General features: G+C 43.6%; 1 protein-coding gene across 1 annotated transcript in view; it reads left to right on the forward strand.

Annotated features, from left to right (window-relative positions):
• Positions 1 to 18,488, forward strand: part of CD9 (CD9 molecule) — a 32,409-nt gene extending 13,921 nt beyond the window's left edge. The window contains exons 2-8 of the mRNA XM_083440957.1: positions 8,196 to 8,298; positions 10,848 to 10,945; positions 13,870 to 13,944; positions 14,764 to 14,856; positions 16,308 to 16,400; positions 17,163 to 17,246; positions 18,116 to 18,488. Coding sequence (XP_083297083.1) covers positions 8,196 to 8,298; positions 10,848 to 10,945; positions 13,870 to 13,944; positions 14,764 to 14,856; positions 16,308 to 16,400; positions 17,163 to 17,246; positions 18,116 to 18,181 — 612 coding nt within the window. The 3' untranslated portion in view covers positions 18,182 to 18,488. The remainder of the gene's footprint in view (positions 1 to 8,195; positions 8,299 to 10,847; positions 10,946 to 13,869; positions 13,945 to 14,763; positions 14,857 to 16,307; positions 16,401 to 17,162; positions 17,247 to 18,115) is intronic.

The following is an 18,488-nucleotide window of genomic DNA, read 5'->3' on the forward strand; positions in this document are numbered from 1 at the left end:
CTTCTGATTCTTGTCTCATCTAAGACCTTAGGCTCCTCTCCTACTGCCACCTTAGGTTTTACTGTTTGTAGCCAGTGGACATTAAAAACTAACTTCAAAAGCAAGCAAGGCAGTCCACAGTTCTTCAGAAATGCAGTAATTCTTTGTGATATTTCATTGTCAACACCAGGTTAGTTGTAGCCAGAAGCAGTAGGAGAAATATGTGCTTCAGAAGAGAGGGTGTTGTCTACAGGAAAGATGTTATCCTGCTTTCCTAATTGCCAAGTTGTGGTTAAACACACCAGGAACCTTACCTGCGCCACCAAGATAGTGCTGTCAATGAAAACTTCATGCACACTTCATGCAGCACACTGACCTGGTTCAGATGTTACACTGGGGCATGTGAAACCTGCTCCACACTTTCCTTATACTAGAGCATTTGTTTTGAACTAAGTTTGTGCTGAGTTTGAATGAAATGGCATTCATTCAGTGGTTACAAATAGAAGCAGATGATTCCAGTTTGCAAATGAAAGCAGATGATTCCACTTTCCTCCTCCTTGTGGCCCTGTGCCCAGATGATTGGGTAGCTCTCAGGAGCCTGAGGATGTTAGACTGGAATGTGGCCATTGAGCTACTTGATACCTTGCAGCATCTCTTTGTGTTGGTCTGATAGAACCATCCACTTATCCTAGCAACTGTGAAGGAGAGGGGAGCTATGCACTCCCAAACGACCAGAAGAGGGAAGGAAAAATTTGTAACGTTTGTTACACTGGCAATGTTTGAAACTTCTCTCGATGTAACTGCTGAGATCTCCTTTAAGAGATGCTAATCACCACCTCATATCAGGACGTTGGTGCATTTTTGATGCCCTTCTTTTTATGAAGGCTGACGAGTGCAGAGGATGCACATGAGACTTTAAATATGAGAAACTGGTTTATATAGCACTGTTCACAGCGGATAACTTGTGTAAGAATATTGCAGTGACTCTTCAGTGTTCAGCGAGATCCACAACAGCAGAGGTTACATTTTCTGAGAATCCTCCGGAAAAACAATCTCTCAAAGGACCTGTTGATGGCATTTTACCATTGCACTGTGGAGAGCGTACTAATGTATGGTCTGTATGTGTGGTTTGGGAGCTGCAAGGCCAGGGAAAAAACAATGCTATCCAGGGTTGTAAAGACTGCAGAGAGAATAATTGGGTGCACTCTTCCCACCTTGGATCAAATCTATGCTGCCAGGTGCCATAAGAAAGCGGCAGAGATAGCGCAGGATAGTGCGCACCCCGGAAATGATCTCTTTCAACTTCTGCCTTCTGGAAGAAGGTATAGGGTTATAAAGGCCGCCTGAGAAACAGTTTCTATGTAAATGCAATTCTGGTTCTAAACGCAGCATAAGGGGTCTCTGTAGTATAGTGTATTTTAAAATGGGGTTTTAGAGTTTTTAGGGGTTTTTGAATGTTTTGTGTAGTTTTGTGGTAGTTTTATGTAGTTTTGTGGTAGTTTTATGTAGTTTTTCAATTTCATTGTTCTGCAAGGGACAATGACAATAAAGATATCGTAATCTTAATCAGAGGTGTTTTCAAGCTACAAATGAAACCTTGACAGAATTAAAGGATTGGCTCTGTTTGTGTGTTGTGTTGCTTTTGTTAGACCTGCCTCACAGTCTGCTGGCTATTCAACCACTGCCTTCTCTGGGTCAGCTCACACATGGAACCATAACATGTGATATTTCACCACGTAATGATAAAGTGCTGGATAACTCTCATCCAAAATGTTACATTACTGTTTATTTATAAGATGCGGACCAAAAAGGGGAGAGCCCCCCAAGGCTGTGCACAAAAAAGAATACAAAAGAAAAATATATAAAATTAAGGTAAGAAAATCTTAAACATTTCAGAAATATTTAAAACCCAATGCAGCCATGTTCCTGCAAAAAAAAAAGAGGCAAAGTGCGGTCCCTCACAACAAATGCTGGAGAGAGCAAGAATAAATACTTAGGTGGCAGCTGCTCCTTAGAAAGGTCTGAGGCAAGGGGTGACATGAGGCCGGTGGAAAAGGTTTGCCCTTGATGTTCCATCAGTCTCTCCCCTCTAGCAACATCTTAAGTTCAACTTAAGACTTACGCCATCTGTTCCAGTTGGCAGTGGTTCACCAAAATCTCAGGCACAGGCCTTTCCCAGCCCTGCTACTGATATCCCTCTTGAACTGGCAATGCCAGGGATTGAGTCAATGTTAGAAACTCAGATATATAAGCTAGATGTCAAATGCCACCTTAAACAAGGGCTGCCGTGTCCATTAGAGGGGCAGATGGCTTGCAAGTCATATTAGAAAAACAATTTACTCATTTTTCAGAAGCAAATCAATCAGCTGCAAGAGTAGACTATGTTTGGACATCCAGCGAATTAGTACCTAGAGTTATAAAAATTGAAATTCAACCAAAGATACTTTTGTATCATAATGTAATTAAATGCAAGATAAAAGAAATAGACCAAAGTCATATTTTTCAATACAGTGGTACCACATCTGGTGTCCGCCTCGTCAAGCGCCCGTTCCGTTGAACATCCGCTGCAAACCTGGAAGTACCAGAACGGGTTACTTCCGGGTTCAGCGCATGTGCAGAAGCACTAAACCACACATGTGCAGAAGCGCAAACCTCTCTGTGTGAGCGCGCAGACACGGCGCTTTGTTCAGCATCCTTTTCGGCCAGCGACTGGGGCTCTGGAAGGGATCCGGGTCGCAAAACGAGGTACTACTGTACGACTTTTTGGTTCCTGAAATATTCTGATTGTGCAGATAAAATATAACAGAATTCTACAGGGTATGTTGCTAGCGTGTGAAAACAGTTGAGATTAAAGGATCCCCAGGCTTGCATCTTGAGATTGTGTCAGGCACCATCCTGAGGCCCGGCAACTTCACTTGGTAGCCAGGAGCAAAAATGCGCCTGACAAATTTCAAACACTGGCTTGAATCTGACACCTTCTCTGTACACTAGGGTACAGCCTTCCTTTCATTGCACAGTGGTTCCTTGGTTTGCATACATTTTGGATTACAAACACGTAAAACCCGGAAGTGCATGTCCTGGTTTGCAACCTTTTTTTGGGTTACAACCCCCTTTTTGGGGGGGGATTACGAACAAAATTTTTTTTGAGGCCCCATTGGTGAAAGTGTGTCTTGGGTTACAACCTGTTTTGGTTTACAAATGAACCTCCGGAACAGATTATGATTGTAAACCAAGGTACAGTGGTGCCTTGCAAGACGAAAAGAATCCGTTCCGTGAGTCTCTTCGTCTAGCGGTTTTTTCGTCTTGCGAAGCAAGCCCATTAGCGGATTAGCGCTATTAGCGGTTTAGCGGCTATTAAAGGCTTAAGGGATTAGCGGATTAGCTGCTAAAAGGCTATTAGCAGCTTAGTGCCTTAGAAAAAGGGGGTGGGGAGCGAAAAAAACCCCCCAGGAATCGCAAGACATTTTCGTCTTGTGAAGCAAGCCCATAGGGAAATTCGTCCTGCGAAGCGCATTGAAAAACGGAAAACCCTTTCGTCTAGCGGGTTTTCCGTCTTGTGAGGCATTCGTCTTGCGGGGCACCACTGTACCACTGTACAGGATTTTCTAGGGTGAAATGCCTCCATTGGGAAAAGACTAGTGTTTGAGGAGATATTTTCACCTTCTTGTTGGATTTGTGATGCTTCCTTTCTCGTCTAGCAAGCCATTGCAAAGGGAAGGGCTGTGGCTCAGGTATAAATCTGCTTTTCATGTAGCAGGTCACTGTTATGGAAGTGTCAGGATTCAAGCCCCCAACCCAGGATGTATGCAGTGGCTGATGGAACTCCAGAAACCGTTGTCAGTAAAATGACACAGTGTGGTGTAGTGGTTAAGAGCGGTGGACACGTAATCTGGTGAACTCGGTTTGATTCCCTGTTCCTCCACATGCAGCTGCTGGGTGACCTTGGGCCAGTCACACTTCTCTGAAGTCTCTCAGCCTCACTCACCTCACAGAGTGTTTGTTGTGGGGGAGGAAGGGAAAGGAGATTGTTAGCCGCTTTGAGACTCCTTAGGGTAGTGACAAAGCGGGATAACAAATCCAAACTCTTCTTCTTCTTCTTCTCTTTGTGAGAACTTTGCAGTGCTTCCCAACTTGCTCTCACCATGTGAATGAAGCCAATGGGACACCCAGCAGCTAAAACACACTCCTATTTCTACTAAGCGTGACATAACCCAAAGAGATACACATGGGAACAGTGGGAATTTTCCACTCACAAAACAAGATCTTCTGCTCTTCCTCCCTCTTGTTTGTGTGTTTGCCCCTAGGAGATAATCACATCTTGAGATAAACTACCAGAGCGTACGTGGTCTGGTGAAGGGTGCCTGTTGCTTTCAGTTTATGCAGACCTTACATTCCACCCAGCCCAGAGTTGCAGGACCCACCATTTCTCATAAAGACATTTCTCTTTCTTTCACTTTCAATTGCTTTGTACTTCTAGATGTATCAATGGTCTCTTGCATAAAGTAGAATCATAGAATCATAGAATCATAGAGTTGGAAGAGACCACAAGGGCCATCGAGTCCAACCCCCCGCCAAGCAGGAAACACCATCAGAGCACTCCTGACATATGGTTGTCAAGCCTCTGCTTAAAGACCTCCAAAGAAGGAGACTCCACCACACTCCTTGGCAGCAAATTCCACTGTCGAACAGCTCTTACTGTCAGGAAGTTCTTCCTAATCTTTAGGTGGAATCTTCTTTCTTGTAGTTTGGATCCATTGCTCCGTGTCCGCTTCTCTGGAGCAGCAGAAAACAACCTTTCTCCCTCCTCTATGTGACATCCTTTTATATATTTGAACATGGCTATCATATCACCCCTTAACCTCCTCTTCTCCAGGCTAAACATGCCCAGCTCCCTTAGCCATTCCTCATAAGTAGTTCCCCATGTTCCTAAATTTGGAGGTGTTATGCGAAAAAACTGCTCCTTTTTCCTTCTGGGGTACCCAAGAGCCCATATAGAGGTCCGTTTGTAGGTTCTCTATCGGTAGGAGAAAATAACAGTGGCCAGCCAGAGAATATTGAGAAGCAAAGCAGCTAGTAAGCCTGATCTTTATTAAAGCTATTGCTACGGGGTACTCCCCCCCCCCACACACAGGAGGGGGGGAGGGACAAGCCCTTATATAGACTTTGAAATTGCCCACCCTGTAGCTCAAGACCACCACCCCAGATACATCATACCTACAGCACAGAAGGGGTGTAGCCCAAGACTTCCCCCTTAATACATCAGAGAAGGGGCGGACTACAACAGAAATCTGAGTGCTTTGTTTTTATCCTGTCTGCTAGTTTACCTGATTGGATTACCTGGGCATCCTGGCCACTCTTTTGTTATGATAACTACTCAACTCCTGAATCCAGGTCACAGGCTCAGCCTATTCATATCTTAAATGTGCCCTTGAGACAGGATTTGTGAGCAAAGAGACAATGGGGAGGCAGAGAAATATTTGACGTCAATTTGGAAGAGAGAAAATGGTTTCAGGACTTTTCTGTGGGTTTCAGACATGTAGTTTACATATTTGTATGTTGAAATATATAAAAGAATAAATTGTCCAGTAGCACCTTAGAGACCAACTAAGTTTGTTCTTGGTATAAAGCTTACGTGTGCATGCACACTTCTTCAGATATACCACATATTTGTATGTGTTTGCTTGGTACATTTATGAACATCTATTTTATATATCTAAGACTTTAAAATGGATTAACACACATTTGTAAATTGATTTTTTTTAATAAAAAAAATAAATTTCTGAAATGTTGCAAGGACACGTTATTGTAAATTCTTCTCTTAAAACCATTTATGCAGTGGTTTAATGGTCTTCTCCTGGGAGCGCCTTGTACGCAATAATAATTGTGCTTTCAGAGATGAAACAGTGTGTCCTTGAATTGGATCTTCCGTGAGCTGGCACTGGTGCTTCCATGCCCTAGATGGGTCTGTGGGTTTCAAACTGCCATCTGGAAAACTAAGGGCTTTCTCAGTGACAAGTGATTAGTGACAAGCTTCCTTCAAAAAGAAGGAATTCTACCAATCTTCTGCAATGTACAGTGTGCTGGCTGTGCGTTCTAGAGAGCATTTGCAGATCACAGTGTGGCAATGAGGCCCAACCAGCTCAGCCAGACATTCCACAACAGCAGAATGGGCATCTTCGAGAGCTCACCTTAGAAAGCTGTAAAGTGCTGGCATTCTTTCGTAGAATCCCAGTTTGGGAGAAATGAGTATAGAAACATTTAGTAGTAGTAGTTGAGTTATTGTTGTTTATTGTTATTATTAATATAATGAATGGCAGTCTTGTGTCCCGAATTTAATAATCTCCTTCATAACACAAATTGAACAACTTTGCAGTGAATTAGGAAAGCTTGAGGACACTCTCAAGAAACCTGTAACTTTTCAGAGTTGGGGATGGGGAGGGGGAAAATGTGAGGCAAAAGATACGTGAGCAGCTCCCCTTCAATCATTTTCTCTTCGCTCTTCTTCACCTACACCCCTCTTTTTTTAAAGAGAACCATCCTAGGATTCTGTATTTGCCACCCAAGATTTCTAGAATTCCTCTTCCATAATGACAAAGTACAGTGGTGCCTCGCAAGACGAAAAGAATCCGTTCCGCGAGTCTCTTCGTCTAGCGGTTTTTTTGTCTTGCGAAGCAGCCCCATTAGCGAATTAGCGCTATTAGCGGTTTAGCAGCTATTAGCGGCTATTAAAGGCTTAAGGGATTAGCGGATTAGCTGCTAAAAGGCTATTAGCAGCTTAGTGCCTTAGAAAAAGGGGGTGGGGAGCGGAAAAAAAATCGCAGGAACTCGCAAGACATTTTCGTCTTGCGAAGCAAGCCCATAGGAAATTCGTTCTGCGAAGCACCTCCAAAACGGAAAACCCTTCCGTCTAACGGGTTTTCCGTCTTGCGAGGCATTCGTCTTGCGGGGCACCACTGTACTGATGCTTGCAGCAAATGATCATGGCCTGTTTGAGAGTTTCCAAGGGCATTTGGTTGGCAGCTCTTGAAAACAGGAGATGGGCCTCTCTTGTTCTGAATCAGAACAGGCAATTCTTACATCTTATATCTGTTACCCCAGCAGAATTCTACTTAACGTTCTTACTGTTAGGGAAAAATCTAGGTGTGAGGCTGCTCCGTCACCCAGCTCGTTGGGCAGAGCCCGCAGGTCCCTGCGGAATAAAGGAAGGAGTCCAGCCAACCGGAGCAAATAGCTGTAGACCAAAGTTTATTGCGCAATAGGTTCAAAAGCAAATTTGAACCCCGAGGACAGGGTGACAAAGGCTTTTAAAACTTTCCCACCACATCCCAGAATACAGTTCGAAGGGGAGGGGTTAACCTTGGCAAACATGTCCGGATAAGTCCTTGGTACAAGATTAGCATAAGCAGACATGGCAGAGCAAGACTCAGGTATAAGATTAGCATAGACAAATATGTCTTAAGTACCCACCACCCAAAAGTACAATAGAAGTTCCTTTGCATGTCTGGAGCCTGAGGCGAGTCAGGTGATGAGATTTGGCTTCCTTTGGCTAACAATGAGCCCAGCAATTGTCACCTCTGGGAACTTCCTGGAGTCCTTTTGCAAGGGGAAAATAGCTTTGGAATGGGGGGAACTGGGAAAGGAGATGATTTTATATTATTTTTTAAAGCTAGGTGACTTCCCTGAGCTGTCAAGTTGGAATGATATATTCAGGCATAATATTTGTAATATTTAACTTTAAAGATGTGGCCCCCCGTCCCCCCTGTGATTTCCGTAACATTACAAACTCTTGTTTCTACATAAACTACGTGTTTATTGCGAAAGGTGTAAACGTATTGGCATGCTCAAGGATCAATATGATTGGCAGATGGTTTCAGCCATTTAAACAAAAATGCAGTTTCACTCTTCGCTGCTTTTGTGAAACCTGTGGGCACAGGACTATATTAATTGGTGACACATGTGTTTTTCACCCTAAGTGCTCTCCAAATTCCCCAGGGAACACTGCAGCCACGGCAAGCAATCTTTCTGGTAACCCCTTTTCATGATATCAGCTTCCAAAGGACCACAAGTTTAAAAACCAATTAGTCTAATGCATATGGGTATTTAAAAAGTCAATAATACCTGAGGACTGTCCAAAATTGACTTGTTATACACCTAAAATGGTAAAATGCATAATTAAAATATTCTCTTTTTTTTGTCCCCCACCCCTTTCTCCGTAGCTTGCAGGAACGGCAGTCCTTGCAATTGGACTATGGCTTCGATTTGATAAACAGACAAAAGATATTTTTGATCATGAGGAGAATAACAATACATTCTATACAGGTATGTTGTAAAATTATTGCTCAATGGTATGAACAGTACACCTGATACCTACACTGCTTTTAAAAGTATTAACAGTGACTAAGGAAACCAATGATAAGATATGTAAAGATTCTTGGTACGGAATGACCTGTTCACATAGATACCAAAATTATTAGGGTGTTTCCTTGCCCTTGGCAAAGTGAAATTTTTTTATATGTGCCATCTCAGATGCCTTGGTCTCTAAAAATGTACAAAAATATATCTCCCAGCTGAAAACGGGGCTCTAGTGTGCACCCTAAAAAGGATATGGCACTTCTACACTAGCTGGAAATCTGAAATTGTGTAGATATGCCACCACTTGGCAGAAAATTGGATACTTTGATATCTCATGATCACTGCTAAGGATACACCTTAAGAGATGCTAGCACAAAGCAAGCCAAACCACTCTTGGGAAAGACCTTTAATATTAATACAGTGGTGCCCCGCAAGACGAATGCCTCGCAAGATGGAAAACCCTCTAGACGAAAGGGTTTTCCGTTTTGGAGGTGCTTCGCAAAACGAATTTGCTATGGGCTTGCTTCACAAGACGAAAATGTCTTGCGATTCCTGGGTTTTCCCCCCCTCCCCCCCTTTTTCCCAAGCTCCTAAGCCGCTTAACAGCTGATCGCTAAGCCGCTTAACAGCTGATCTAAGCCGCTTAACAGCTGATCTAAGCCGCTAATATCCTTTTAGCAGCTAATCCGCTAATCCCTTAAGCCTTTAATAGCCGCTAATAGCTGCTAAACCGCTAATAGCGCTAATCCGCTAATGGGCTTGCTTCGCAAGATGAAAAAAATCGCTAGACGAAGAGACTCACAGAACGGATTCTTTTCGTCTTGCGAGGCACCACTGTATAGTAAAATAATTATTATATTTTGTACTGTTTTTATCTTTAGTTTTTCCCAGTAAAGCAGCCTTAGAATACTTTGGGGCGGGGGTGATCCCAGGCATGGAATCCTGGTCTTAGATTGCTATGCAGTTCTATGCCATGAAGATAGTCCCTCTGTAGGAAAATTGGATTTGTGGACAAAGAAGTCTGTGGGATTTTCTCCCTTTCTTCCTCCCCCCACCCCCAAAGTACCAACCAGTGTCGGTTTTTTCTTAGCTAATCCCCAGACCACTGACACACTGGCAAAGATATTCATGGTTATACAGTGGTGCCCCGCAAGACCAATGCCTCGCAAGACGGAAAACCCGCTAGACGAAAGGGTTTTCCGTTTTTCAATGCGCTTCGCAGGACGAATTTCTCTATGGGCTTGCTTCGCAAGACGAAAATGTCTTGCGATTTTTTTTCCGCTCCCCACCCCCTTTTTCTAAGGTGCTAAACTGCTAATAGCCTTTTAGCAGCTAATCCGCTAATCCCTTAAGCCTTTAATAGCCGCTAATAGCCGCTAATAGCGCTAATCCACTAATAGGGTTGCTTCGCAAGATGAAAAAACCGCTAGACGAAAAGACTCGTGGAACGAATTAATTTCATCTTGCGAGGCACCACTGTATATTCCATCAAAACCCCATGAAGGTGTTACTGGTTTCCTAGTCCTTCTCTGGCAGAAGTTTCAATATGCTGGATAACTGCTTCTTCTTCTTCTTCCCCATGTACATGTCATCAGCTAAACCTCTTGTGTTTTGGAATTGCAATCAGCCTGGATTTTATGCCATGCTCCCTAGACTTGGATGGCATGCTCTTCCTTATAGGTCATCTTTGCATTGCACTAATGGCTCGCCAGTTGTAACTTTCTCATATGGCCTCAAGCATTGTGGGAAGATGTTGGAAAGCCTACCCCACCGGTCATGCATGAGGGGAAAGGTCGTCTCTCACACTGATAGTTCAGTGCTGAAGCCGATAATAAAATCAGAGGATTTTATGGATTCCTTAGGAGGAGGACAGAGGTACCGTGACGCAGAAGTGTTGAGGGCAGCCCTCCACAACATATATTGCAAATATTTTTCTTTCTGGGTAAACTGGTCATCTAAAGGCCATTGGCTGAGAATGGCCATTTTGTCTGGCCGACTACAGGAGTTGAAGGTGCTGGCTGCTTGCAGACATTTGCAGATGCAATTGGGGTCTTGATGAGTCCAGAAGCTGGATTATTAAGGTTTGCACAACTGATAACCTTTGATGGGTCATGAGGGAGTCTCTAGTCAGGAGGCAAATACTCTTAAAAAGGACTGTTGTAAACCTTTTCTGGTGATAAGAGAAGTGACTGATTTCTATTATGGGAATAGACAAAATAGCCTTCCCCCTGTCCTTTGCACTCACCACCAAAAACCCATTATTATAGAGACTTGTTCTGAAACACTGCTAGTAGTGTTTTCTTTTTAAAGAAGCAACAATAATGGTGTTAGTGTAACCATGTACACAACCTTGAGGTCCTTGGAAGAAAAAGTGGTATATAAAAGTAATACATAAATAGTAGTGGCAGTGTAGCTGGTAGCCTTCATGTTGTTCAAACTTGGAAAATGTGAAGTTTTTTTTTTTAGTTGAGAATAAATCTTCTCTGTTTTGATTTTTAAAATCCGTCTGCCTCCAGGGGTTTACGTTCTAATTGGAGCTGGTGCCCTCATAATGCTGGTTGGTTTCTTGGGATGCTGTGGAGCGATTCAGGAGTCCCAGTGCATGCTTGGTTTGGTAAGTATGGCGTTAGTTTCTATGATAGGAAGAAGGCTATATCGCTTTCATGTCTGCTGAATTCTTTCTGGATCCTATTTTCTTTCTTTTTTAATAAAAATTTATTAGATATTTTATACTTATAAAAAAAACAATAAAAGAAAAACAATACACAAATTCAACAAACAATACATCATCAACAAAAAAGAAAAAATACAGTACAACAATGCAACATAAGAAAAAAAATACAAAAACACAAATCCAAATTTTTGTATCCAGATCTTTCATTAGCTTATTTCCTCGACATCCTCGCACCTCCCTTTTTTGTATTCTGCTTCAAATTATCTGGTTCAACAAATCCTTTCCCTCTTCTTCAATTTAGTCTGTAATTTATCATAACATAATTTAACTTTCAATTTCCCAATTTAACACATTAACACTTAATGTTCATATAATTCTTAATAACCCTTCTGCTAAAACCATATAACTTCATTCCAATATACTTCTAACATTCATTAATTTTGCAGTATTTCTGTAAATATACTTTAATTTTTTTCCAATCTTCTTCCATCGACTCTTCTCCCTGGATTCTATTTTCAAAAGGAAGTACTTTCCTTCACAATGCACATAAACTCCTCCTAGAATGCACACTGTGCAAAAGTTGCCAACACAGGTTAGATTTCAATGTTTATGTCACAGAACTGGATCCTCCAACATATAGTGAAACTCATTCACATTAGAGCCAGGGGTAGGCAACCTAAGGCCCGTGGGCTGGATGCGGCCCAATCGCCTTCAAAATCTGGCCCGTGGACAGTCTGGGAATCAGCGTGTTTTTACATGAGTAGAATGTGTCCTTTTATTTAAAATGCATCTCTGGGTTATTTGTGGGGCATAGGAATTCGTTCATTTCTTTTCCAAAAATATAGTCCGGCCCACTACATGGTCTGAGGGACGGTGGACTAGCTCACGGCTGAAAAAGGTTGCTGACCCCTGTGTGGTTAGATCATGGATACCTTGAGTGCTCTCTACTTCATCGAGTAAAAGTTCTCCAAGAAGGCTTTCCTAGTTTTGCTACCTGAGGATCCCTTTGAATTGGAGCTGCCGGGGATTAAAATCTACTTCCATGTGGGCAGTCTTGATATAATTGTTGGGATACTGCCAGGGAGACAAAGTCCATCATGACTCCACGTCGTCTCCGGACGTCCATCGATCTCCCGTAGACACGCAGTATCAGCAATTAGCGACACGAGCTCCAGAAATAGCTTGCCACATTCCAGACCCGATGCACGCTCTATCAGCAGATAATGCACACAGCGAAAGATGCACTCAGGAGAGCATGATTTACAACTTTATTCAGCGTTGGTCAGAACAAAGAGAAAACATGACTGCCTGCTTCAGTGTCTCCGGCACAGAGAGAGAAACGAAAGCAAAGACACAACAGAAACATCCTGTGAGCAGGAAATACGCAGGCTGTGACACAAACATCCTGCTCCCTTTTAAGGTGGAATGGAAATATCCTAACAATAATTTGCCTTTGAACGATTTCCACTCCCTAATTCGTCCTCCTTTCTATGGGCTTCTATGATTTAGAACAGCCATTTAAGGCTTTGGGTGCAGCCCATGGAATTTCCCAGTAAGTACCCATGTGGAGCACAGCTCCAAGTCTGTGAGGCTTGAGGCTTCTCAGTGCATGGCATTACTTTTTAGAATTCCCAGAGATGGGAACAGAAGTGACGCCATTCCGCTGGTCACTGTACGTATACAGTGCAACAAGCAAAGTAGGGTGTGCAAATGGATACTCGGCTATAATTTGATCACAGAATTCACATACGGTGAACGCAGTAAACCCGCAATTTATTGCACATTTAACTTGTGCACATTCAGCTTTAGGTGTGTTGACATGAAAAAGAAAAATAGGAGGCAGGGTTTCTGGGGGGTAATGACTTTGGCAATCCCACCTGCTTTTGAACCCAATGTGTTTTGATGATATGCAATTTTGGCTTTAGGTGCGATCCCCAGATCAGACCATATTTTTCTGTGTATAACATGCCCCCATGTATAAGATGACCCCTATTTGGGGGGGACTCAAACTGAAGAAAATGGGGGGAGGTTGCCCAGAGCTGTTAAGCTTTTTTTTAAGGGGGGGGGGATTGCCGAAAATCACTCACCTGTCAAAGCAGCGCTTCCGCCCACACACAGCAAAAGCCGCCTCTCAGCTGTTCCTTCCTCGATGAAAAACAAAAAAACGCACACATTATTACTGCAGCAAAAGCAAATAGACACCAGAATTTGTCAAAGCCAGCAATGACACCACAGACCAACAAATCCCAACTCAACAAAATGCACTGGCCATGTATAAGACACCCACCGCCCATTTCTTAACATTATTTTTTTTTGGGGGGGGAACCCTGACTAATACACAGAAAAGTACGGTAACCCCTGCATAAGTGACAGGCTTACTGTATTGGGGAAACGTCACTTAGGGTTCACAGATGTGTTTAGCAGTAACATGCTCATTAGGTAAGAGAAGAAATCTCTGTTTTTGCACTGAGAATTTTTCAACGGAGTCAAAGCACTTTATACGCATTTATCACAATAATCCTAAGCATGCATGTGTAAGTCCTGTTGAACAAAGTGGAACTTCTAGCTGCATAGGATTGGGCTGTGCAAGTGTGAGCTAGGAAGCCATTCGTTCTGATGTCTCCTCCAATGTCCTTAGTGGTCTTACATGAACTCTTCCAATGTCCTTAGTGGTCTTACACTGAGCCTACTAACCTGCCTTGGAAGGTGACTGTGATAGGGTAACGGAGATAAAGTTTACGAAGCACGCAGAGCATTCTAAAGCCCTATCTATAGACTTCTTAAGTATTATCATCTCATGATTTTATAAACCATTGTTCAGCCATGACCTTACTCAAAATGTCTCTTGTCTCCTTTGCCTCTAGTTTTTTACCTTCCTTCTTGTGATATTTGCCCTTGAAGTAGCTGCTGCCATCTTGGGATTTTCAAACAAGGAAAAGGTAAGGCAGACATATTTTTAAAGTTGATTTTATATGCCATCTAGAATTATAACAGAATTATACATCCAGAATTCTGCCTCCAAATAATCTGCTCAGGATTAGCAGATAGAAACTTGAAGTAGAGTTTTTGGGTCACCAGTATTCTCAGGACTCAGCTGAAACCTCCAGGTGATTTCCCCCCAGTGGTTTACTATGGGGGCTGTAGTTGTAGTAATAGTGGTGGTGTAGTAGTAGTAATAATTACTGAGGTGGACAGAATAGAACTTGAGGCACCCCATAAGCATAAGGCCATGAGATATAGCAGCAGTCCACTAGCACCACCAACAGGCTCTGTCCTGGCCAGAAAGGACTGGAACCAAGACAAAACTGTGTCCCCCAAATCGAGTCTCACAACCAATAATAAACCTGTCAGTCTTTAAGATAGCACAAGGCATACGTTATATTTCCTTATTCCAAGCATTCCTTTTTGGTAGAATAGGGGCTGCCTCCCCACCCCTCACATCTGATTGATGTGGTACACACCGCTTAGACCTAGATGCAACCACGGTGTTCTGCTTTAACCCCAACTGATAATTCAAAGCTACACAAGTACTGTTCACCTATCATCCTCCTTTCCTGCCCCTCTGTAGACATTAAGCCCCTAGATATGGCCAAGTTAGATTTGCGGGGAGGGCAAAGAGTGTTTTGGAGATTAGCTTGAAGGACTCCAGCAGTCATGTCATAGACAGCATATTCCAGCTTCTCCTTTTTAAGCAAAAAGATTAATGTAACCACTGTCATCATTATTGGGGTGAATTATTATATTGTTTGTGTTTTTAGATTGTTAAGGAGGTGCAGGACTTTTACAAATCAGTATATGACAAAAGAAGGGAACCTGCCACCAAAGAAACGCTGAGAGCCATTCAGGCTGCGGTAAGTCAGATCAGATCTCAACTATTTTCTTTGCTTCTGTAACCGGTTCAGAGCACTTATCCATGATGGGACTGTTTGTGCTACCTATAGTTGATGTTAACATCCTCACCAAACGTGTTTAAAAGCGACTGTGGTTGGTGCTCAGGTTGCATCCGTCACAAACACTGTCCGTAGTTGGAGGAGAATTGAAGTGGGGGAGGGGAGGAGGCGCTTGTGAGTTTGGGGGGTGGGGGAGTTTCCAAATCTCTGAACCATGCCTAAGAGATTGAAAAACATCCCATCTCCACTGAGCCAGCGAGTGCTAGGAATAAAAGCCAGGAGTCCCAATTTGCAACAGCTTAATCTGGGACGTGGGTAGCACTGTGGTCTAAACCACTGAGCCTCTTGGGCTTGCCGATCGGAAGGTCGGCAGTTCGAATCCCCACGACGGGGTGAGCTCCCGTTGCTCAGTCCCTGCTCCTGCCCACCTAGCAGTTCGAAAGCATGTCAAAGTGCAAGTAGATAAATAGGTACCGCTCTGAAGGGAAGGTAAACGGTGTTTCCATGCGCTGCTCTGGTTTTGCCAGAAGCGGCTTAGTCATGCTGGCCACATGACGTGGACAAACTGTCTGTGAACAAACGTTGGCTCCCTCGGCCAGTAAAGCGAGATGAGCGCCGCAACCCCAGAGTCGTTAGCTACTGGACTTCACTGCCAGGGGTCCTTTACCTTTAATGTGAAAGGGGTGCTATTTGCATTTTGTTCCCAGCTAGACCATTGGGGCTCATTGTAGTCTGGATGTGTTGTGTCCCGGTCCAGTGCAAGGCTGCTCAAAGGTTGCTGGACCATGGATAGCTCCAAGTGAGCAGCTTACTCTGACCAAGTTGGGGAGCAAGGCAGGCCTTTCATGCCTTTAACCCCAGACTACCTTCTCCAGGCTTCACCCCCTAGAGACTGTTTCAGAACCACAAAAGGCCAGCCCCTTTGGCCTGAAGACAGGCCCTCCTCCTCCTTTGTTCCACAGCCTCCCGCCTGGTGTGCTCCCAGCACTGCTGGACTATTGTTCGTGTGATGGCAGGCATCTGATTCTTCAAGCTCAGCTGAAGGTCCAGATGCTGGCCAGATCAGTCCTGGTGCTCTGAGAAGTTCCTCTGGGAATTCTCACCCAGTTGCCTCAGGCACCCTGGTCTCCCAGTCTTTGTATTCAGCTGTGAGACAGTTTTCCACCTGCAGCTTCTAGTCTCTTCATCCAGGTCCCTACTGGAGCATAACTATACTAAGTTTTAGAGAAGTTTTACTGCACAGGAGGCTTCCATGGTTTGTAGGTTTTTCTAAAGGCATGTTTTCGAATAATCTCCAAAGATCTTATTTTAGCAAAGTCCTTCAAACTGATAATTTACCCAGATTTGTTGACTTGTATGTTTCATCCTTATTTTGTTACACAACTGAAATGTACCTTTTCTCTCTGCTCTAGCTGAACTGCTGTGGCCTCACAGGGGCTATTGAGGCAGCAATTGAAGACACCTGTCCCAAACAGAGCGGTGTCCTCGAAACCATTCAGCTACAGGTATGTCGTTGTGCAGCAGATAGGGACATGCCTCGTGTTACTAAATCTCAGCATAATGTGGCAAATTCCATCTCTTTGGTGCTTGTGTGTATAATATGGTTGCCAGATTTTTTCCCCAATGAATCCGGGGACCCCTTTTTGGGGGGTGGGGGGTGGGAGCTGAATAGCAACAGGGAGTCAGTAGTGGGGATGGTCAGGCAAAAGACCCTGGGCCCAAGCACACATGCATATTGCATAAAGGTGCAAAGCGCTTCTTTCGCACCCTGTGAAACATAAATGCGCAAAGTTTTTAAAAAACTGGGCAACGGCCGGCTGCCCACAATTCCTGAGCCTCCCCCATGAGTCAAAACAAAGGGGGGAAGGGGGCAGGAGATCTGTACCACCAGATGTCCCTGGTTTCCCTTCAGCAGTGGCAGCCAGCCTGGTAGCGCAGTTGGCTCTGGCTGGCTTCAGGAGCTGCTTGCTGCCATGGCGCCCGCCATTTTTCCTCACCTGAAGCCCTCATATGATGTGTTGCGCACAAAGACACATCATATGGGAACTTCCGGCGAGGAAAAATGGTGGGTGCCATGTCAGTGAGCAGCTCTGGAAGCCAGCCAGAGCCAACTGCGCTACCAGGCTGGCTCTGGGCTGCTGAGGCTGCCGCTGCCATGTTTCCCGGGGACAGATTTGCAAATCCGGGGACTGTCCCCAGGAACCGGGGACGTCTGGTAACCCTAATGTATAAGAGTACACAAGGTGAAGGCTTGGTTTTTCTTCCAGGCATGTCCTACAGTTATTGAGGAAGTCTTCACCAAAAAGCTGAATGTGATTGGGGCAGTTGGCATTGGCGTTGGTGTGGTGATGGTAAGTACCAGTATTTTGCATAAGGTTGGCATATAGCTGCATGTTGCATAATGCCAAGCATGGCGTTCTTTGTAAGAAAATAATAATAATAATAATAATAATAATAATAATAATAATAATAATAATGTTATTTAATTATTCATACCCCGCCCATCTGGCTGCGTTTCCCCAGCCACTCTGGCCGGCTTCCAATATGGATTTAAAATACAATACAGTGGTCCCTCGGGTTACATACGCTTCAGGTTACATACGCTTTAGATTACAGACTCCGCTAACACTAATAGTGCTTCAGGTTAAAAACTTTGCTTCAGGATGAGAACAGAAATCATGCGGCAGCAGTGGGAGGCCCCATTAGCTAAAGTGGTGCTTCAGGTTAAGAACAGTTTCAGGTGAAGTACGGACCTCCGGAATGAATTAAATACTTAACCCGAGGTACCACTGTAAAACACCAGTCTTTAAAAACTTCCCCAAACAGGGCTGCCTTCAGAGGTCTTCTAAACGTTAGATAGTTGTTTATCTCTTTGACATCTGATAGGAGGGCGTTACACAGGGCGGGCGCCACTACTGAAAAGGCCCTTACGTGTAAAAGCCGTCAACAGGCCCAGTTGCCCAATGGTGGGAAGCCTGCTGAGAGAAAACCAGCAGTGGTAAACACTGTGAAGCTCAGTGGCTGGTGTGATCTACTCTTCTGCAAGATGGGAGGACTGAGGGCACTTCAGAACTTGAGCAATGCTGAACTGCTTTCCAAACCATCGCTGACTTTGAACCATTGCAGTTTCTAACCTAAACCAAAATTATTTAATTTACTGATCTCCTTCGTGGTATTCTTCATGGAGAAACTGCCAATTGTGTGTCTTTCTTTTTTTTAGATCTTCGGTATGATTTTCAGCATGATCCTTTGCTGTGCTATTCGTAGAAACCGAGAAATGGTCTAAAGGAGCCTCAGGCAGAGTGGGCCGTTAGCAGCATTCATGGAATCTCCAGTTATTCACTTTAGCATTCTGAAAGTCATTTCTAAAGTTATATATTTGTTTTAAAAATGCTTTATTTAGTACTGATCTTCGTTTTTATGCTTTGTTTATAAAAGTTTAAAAGAAATCTAATTTTGAGAAGGTACTATATTTGTTAAGCTAAAGTCTAACAACTTGTATATAAGGGTTTGTCTTCTTTATTCAGACTTAACAACTGGGATGTAACTTACATTGGAGAAAATTTGATACTTAATAAAGATTTAAGAACACA

This window comes from Podarcis tiliguerta, assembly GCF_965153285.1.
Source record: "Podarcis tiliguerta genome assembly, chromosome: 5".
NCBI classification, from domain to species: domain Eukaryota; kingdom Metazoa; phylum Chordata; class Lepidosauria; order Squamata; family Lacertidae; genus Podarcis; species Podarcis tiliguerta.